Source organism: Loa loa, assembly GCF_000183805.2.
Source record: "Loa loa unplaced genomic scaffold supercont3.3, whole genome shotgun sequence".
Lineage (NCBI taxonomy): Eukaryota > Metazoa > Nematoda > Chromadorea > Rhabditida > Onchocercidae > Loa > Loa loa.
In genome coordinates, this window is record NW_018108183.1 from 1,135,274 (window position 1) to 1,141,705 (window position 6,432).

General features: G+C 36.6%; 1 protein-coding gene across 1 annotated transcript in view; it reads right to left on the bottom strand.

Moving 5' to 3' along the window:
- Positions 1–6,432, bottom strand: part of LOAG_16448 (WWE domain-containing protein) — a 24,336-nt gene that overhangs the window by 7,903 nt on the left and 10,001 nt on the right. Inside the window, exons 28-41 of the mRNA XM_020449100.1 lie at positions 5,833–6,102; positions 5,400–5,564; positions 4,845–5,038; positions 4,517–4,709; positions 3,866–4,150; positions 3,670–3,753; positions 3,217–3,449; positions 2,786–2,993; positions 2,342–2,488; positions 2,138–2,210; positions 1,640–1,879; positions 1,445–1,560; positions 1,098–1,301; positions 692–874 (exon numbers count right to left, since the gene is read on the bottom strand). Of these exons, the coding sequence (XP_020307475.1) occupies positions 692–874; positions 1,098–1,301; positions 1,445–1,560; positions 1,640–1,879; positions 2,138–2,210; positions 2,342–2,488; positions 2,786–2,993; positions 3,217–3,449; positions 3,670–3,753; positions 3,866–4,150; positions 4,517–4,709; positions 4,845–5,038; positions 5,400–5,564; positions 5,833–6,102 (2,595 nt within the window). The remainder of the gene's footprint in view (positions 1–691; positions 875–1,097; positions 1,302–1,444; positions 1,561–1,639; positions 1,880–2,137; positions 2,211–2,341; positions 2,489–2,785; positions 2,994–3,216; positions 3,450–3,669; positions 3,754–3,865; positions 4,151–4,516; positions 4,710–4,844; positions 5,039–5,399; positions 5,565–5,832; positions 6,103–6,432) is intronic.

A 6,432-nucleotide genomic window follows, 5' to 3' on the forward strand; every position in this document is an offset into this window, starting at 1 on the left:
AAATCGAAATTTATTTGCTCAATAAATAAATTTAAATTGTTAAAATGGAATTTTCGAAAACCCCAAAGAATATATCTAATTAATTAAGAGATAAGAAAAAAGAAAAAGACACCTTTTTCGAAAATTTCGATTTACCTCCAACAATTAATTCGTGTAAACCATTTGGAACGAATAAATGCTTTCCTTCCTGTAATGTGCTAAAGCATTAGCACGCTTTATTTAAGCATTTCTTTTCTGAAGAATTTATATGCAAGGCTGATAGTATAAATATATAAATAATGTTGAAACAAACTCCATTGTCTTCCTCATCAATAAATAATCGTGTTGTACTGGTACTTTCATTTGATGCAGCATCATCCAGCGTTCTCTTCGAAGAATCTTCCGTAAAATCCTTCTGCGTTTTCATTATTTCTTCTTCTGCTTTCTTCACATTTTCGTCCTTTGGGGAAAAAAAAACTTACTGGGATTAAAAAGTCGTCAAATTTCCTTGACAATTCCTAAGCGTCCCGTGTTCTTCAATATTGGAATTTCCCACTGCTCCGTGTTATTTAATTTCAATAACAGTTCCTTCTCCTACCGCCATTTTTTTTTAATTAGAAATGAAGAATAACTAATTTTTCAAAACATTTTTTTTTTAGAAAATATACAAAATGATAAACAATACTTGAAAGGATGAAACAAAACAAACTACCTTCTCAATAGCATCCATAACACCGGTGACATGAGATGCAACCATCACCCACAAGTACAAATGAGCATGACCATCAATCATCCTTGCAGCATCTGAAAATCGTTCAAGTGGAAGTGGAACAGATGTTTGCCGTCGTTCTTCACTAGTAACTGTAGTTGTATTATCCAATCCATGGTCTTGCATCTGAAAAAAAGCTAGACCCAATTCAACATATCAAGAATTATTCTATCATTCCAATGAATCCTATCATGAATGTCTGGAAATTAAGCATCACAACAGCTTCTATGCTCTAGTTAGTGGTGAAAGTTCAATCAACTACGAAATCAATGGACAAATTCTCCTTTCAAAAGATTATAATTCAACAGATTCAATACATCATATCACAAAGAGGACTAATGCAGCTTACAACGACATTCAAGAAGCGTTGACGTGACGGAGCGATATCGAAAAGATGAGTGCCATTAGCTGCTGCAGAGCCATCAAATAGTCGTTCGATAAATTCACTTTGTGTACCAAATGTCGTCCAACGTCGTACTGCATTTTGTCGATGTAAGCCTGTTGGATTTACATTTCCAGCTCCACGACGCTGACCAACCAGAAGGCGATAACTCTGATAAGAAATCTAGCGCGATTTTTTTAGATGAACATTCCAATTTTTTTATAACAACTGGTATCTATATAGAAATGACAGCATCAAAAATCCCGTATGAGAGACTTTTATAGTTTCTTCATAAAAGTGGAAAAAAAAATTACCGTAGGTCTTTGACCTATAATGCTATCACTGCCACTGGTCTGTGATGATCTCTGCAATAAGGGATGCACCGAACTAACTGTAGCCGACGATCGATCAGCATGCGCAGCTTCCAAACCTGAGCACTTTGTTTTAGAAAGAATTCACAAAATTGCATTTTCTGGAGTTTCTCACAGGATCTTCGAGAAAATGCTTACTAGTATTTACAAAAAGGCGGGCACCCGTAAAAGCACCGCTTGTAAGAGCATCAATATCATCCAAATTTTCAACAAATATATTTGTGTTGACAAAATTTTCCTCGGAATCGCCGTCTTCAAATCGATCTACGGGTCCAGAATCATCCACACTATCAACTAAGGCAAAACGACTTAATGCTCCTGGCTCCATTTCTACCATTCCAAAATCGTCTTCTTCTTCAACGCTCACACGTCCTTCTTCTAAAATTAAAAATCCCGAGAATTATTGAATAAAATGACCAATACATTCATATCCAATTCAACTTCCTTTCGTATATATTTGGCGGCGACTTCGCTCACAGATTCCCATGAGATTGTCATAAAAATAAGGAAAACTATGACAGAAATGTCTGTTATCTATATTATATGAGATCACTACTAACATTAGGCAAATCGTAAAACAGTCAATATGCCCAAATAAGATCCATTCTTAGGTCAAAAACAATGAAGATAACAAACCTTCCATTACATCATCATGTTCATCATCCGATTCATCATCCACATCCATTTCATTAAGACCAGCACCTTCATCCTGGAAAATATGGTTTTTAACATTTTCAATACTAGAATCAAAGTTCTAACCCATTCAATAGACTCAATTTTCACAAATTTCCAGACGTAAAAGTTTGGGCAATGCTCAAGGATAAAACAAAATATAAATACATCATCGTCGTCATCTGCATCATCCTCGTCCTCTTCACTTTCACTTGAATCTTCAACAGCATCCGGATGTCTAGCGTGACCACGATCCTCATCATCGTCCGCACAGTAATCATCATCAGGTCTATTTCGTTCAACCGTTACCTGGAACTAATCAGGCAGGCATCATATATTCATTAAAAAGCAATAACGAAAAATTCCTTAAAATCATTGGTCTCCTTCCAAGGTATTTCTCGAAAAACAATTATAAATGTAAAAATGCTCAGAGTAGTTTTACCACTACTACAATGATTGTTAGAAATACCCCGTTACAGCTGCCAACGTTGTACGGTAACATCACAGTACATCCATTACTTAGTCATAGTGCTGTTGAAGGGCAAAAAACTAAAAGCATGACAGGTTTCTTTTAAAAGAATGAAAACATCAACCATAAAGAATATTAAGTACCTCATGGGTCTCAAAACGATGTTCATCGGCAGTACTATTGCCGTCTTCGACATGTTGATTATCCTGGGAATGTTCACCCTCTCTCGCTGTTACCGTGGCTGATGCATCGTTTTCTGATGTTGCAACTAGTGTTACAGATGCTGAAGCGTTCTGAGTCGTTGTTAGCGCTTCTGATGCATTTTCCATTGAATTCTGTGCAGCATGGTTACTATAAATTGAAAATGAATTTTTTCCCCACAGAGAGAAATGACTGAGAAGGTAGCTAGTTATCAGAACCTTAACAAGGCGAGTCCCTTTACTTAGTTAAAAGAAAAAAGTGGATGAGCGAACTTCATCATTCAACCTCATTTGTCCGAAAAGCACCAGTATCATCATGATACGTGCAAATATTTCTCAGTAACAGAAAATTAACTGCAAAATTCGGGAAAGACCTATTGATTGCACGCGTCAACTCTTCCAAAACTCGCAGAATGTAGTTCAATGTCTCGATACCCTCCTTCGCTGATAAATTCAAATACCATGGCACTCTACTCAGCTCGATACAAACACGTTTCTTTATAATCAAGCGTAAAATCGCATTTGAATTTGTGCTGTTGCGCATATCTTGCGGTCCTGCAGGACATGCATCACGTGCCAACAGAAACATATCCGATAATAATCTCAGCTAAAAACAAAAATTTACACTACGTACTTGTATTCCTGTCATATTACACTTTAGTTTAAGGTCTCTTCCATGTCATGCTTTGTTTCGCATTTTTGAATTTATAGTATCAACAGCATATTAAAAGAAATATTATTATAAAAAAAAAATAAAAAGATATTATTATCATATTATTAAAGGAATTCCAACGCATTGTGTTTATGCAACATTACTTATTCCTTACCTTGGTACATGTTGCTTTTGAATCAGCTTCAGAGAAAACAATATGAAGACAAGAAATAATACTGGAAATCAACGCTTCCTGAGCCTGAAAGCACAATTTAATGACTAGATTTTGAAATTTTTTTCAAAAAAAGGAGACAATCAAATATTTTCGAATCTACAACCAGAATATATTATGCTGAATAGAATAAACATACTTTTGGTGAATGACTGCATGAAGCGATTGCAGCTACAAAAGTCTTCACAGCCATACAAAGATTACCATCAGTAGCAGAAGAACCGCTTGGGACAACACATTTACTAAGGAGCGAAACCATAAAAAGTTGCCCATTAGGATCATGCGATTCAGCAACTAATGTTGCTACGATACTGTAACTCTTCGCCAACTCAGCAATCAGTCGCACAAGTGATGCACGATTAATCACTCTATTCGAGTCTTCCCATGAAAAGTCCAACGTGTGATTCAGTAAATGCGTCAATACCTGACACAAACCATGTAATTATAATTATCTTTTAATTCAACAACTTGAAACGTTCCAATCCAAAATGTGAGCCTCACCACAATTATAAACAGCTAGCTTTGTTCTCATCAGAGCGCATGCCCTCCAATTCCACAGTATGGTATAATTTTAACTTCTAGGAAGAAGCGAAACTGCGAGCAGAGGATATGCTCGTATGTTTTCTTCTCCCTATGTTCCCTATGTTTTCTTATCACAAAAACTGACATCTCTTCCCGCTTTTTATGAATAAAACATATGCACCGAACTGCGAAATCTGTAAATTCCTACTGCTGAAGAATATCAATGAGACAAAGCAGGGTTATTTACAAAGAACATCAGCGACAATACCTGTTTAATAGGTGAGCACGCAGCCCACTGCTTACAAGAAGGATCAACTGGAGTCATCGGTAAAACGGTTATCTGATCCTTCTGTTTCCGTGTAACGCGTTCCATAGTATCAGCGAAAATTTGTGGATGGCGTGCACATAGCGGAGAAAGGGCACGTATAGCATGTAGCCAGTCACGAGTTGTTCGCGGTGTCCTAAAATCCTCAAATGATTAAAGAAAAGCATTGCGAATTCGATATATAAGAAGTTCCACTGAACCAATAGCATGCACCATAACCTGTAACAGTATGCTGATTCTGAAAGATGATGCAATAACAATAAACACCTGCCTAATATGATTCCATCTTGTAAAAGGGGGATTGATAGTATAACCACCAGCGGCAATTGTACGCACTGTTTTTTCGAAAATCTGTCTTACCGCAATTTCATCATCAAGACAGTGACGAATGATAAGGGCCGCAAGAACAGCTGATGACGGTACTGCGGAACCCGATACATTTATCACTGTTTGCACACCTCCTTGCTGAAAATCACGTGCAATCAATAAGAATTATGCCTTCTCAAACTAAGAGAAAATTTATCCCAACCAACAAAACCAGTCAGTCCTCGAACCGTCGTCCTGGATCCCGCGATGACATTGTGTCTGTAGCAGTTATATTAGATTGCTTCCCTTAAGGTAAACCTTTATCACCAAGTATCTAAATCTGGAAATCGAAAGGTCTTAAGACTCTGACCAGACTTTGTATAAATGTGCATTTCTCATCGAAGACAATTCCACAGTATGTAGAGAATACTATTATCTCAGAATTTCTCTTACAGCAGAATATAAATTTATAGCATAAGATTTTCTAATCCATTTCGCTTGGAAAAAAGCTTTATGCAACCTGTAAAAATTCCTTAGCAATTTTGAAATCTCTCGTAATACGTGCAGCCAAAATAAAAATTGCATGGATCGAGGTTGCATCGATATTTGATAAGCCAAGAAGGCCAATGATAGCTGGTACAAGTCCATCACGTACTACCTCATTCCATTCTTTATGCTCGTTACTCTAAATAATATTGTAAACAGGAAGAAATACGTGCGAAAATTAACATTTTTGAAAAGGCTTCACCAAAATCCAGTTATTAATTTGTGCATTTATAGCTGCAAAGATTATCGGTATGACAGAACTGCATGGCAGACACAATCAAGTACTCCATTCCTTGGAGAAAGGAATTTAAAAATGCAAGTCGTTAAGTTATTCCGTCTAGTTCACTCATTGTACAATGATTATAACAATTTTCGCCAATGTTTAAAAACAACAGTTTGCAAAAAACCTCAGCAAGTATTTCGGATAATATAATCCCATCCTTCAGGCGGCCAGAAATTGTAATCGGTCGTTCAATGTGAGACTCAACGTTACGATGGCTCATTGACGGAAAATCAACAGTGTATTGACGGCCTCCTACGCTTACGTTACAGTTTCTTCGACCAGAAAGAAATGCGTTTGTGAGTGCATGCGAGGCCGCAGGAGGATAATTAATCCAAGTAAATACACCACCTCTTTCATCGGTATCCCAGTATTTCCATGCATATGATTCAACAGCCTTAAATCAGAGAAAGTATGAAACGAAAGCAACGAAATCCATAAAACAATATTAATGTTTTAAGAATATTCATAATAACGACCTTTTCAACTTTATCCTTGCTATCCAATAACTTCAACATTTTATCATACAGATCAAGCCACAAACATATCGGTGCGATAAGTCTGAAATAAACAAAAATGGAATATGTATCCTAATGGGAAAAAGTGCACTGAATTACAGTGAAAGTAAACACAGAACTGTTTTATTACAAAAGAAAAATTCAGTGAATAGAACTTTAACAACTCACCTAATAAATGCAGGTCTTCTTAAACAGTTGTATGACAACCA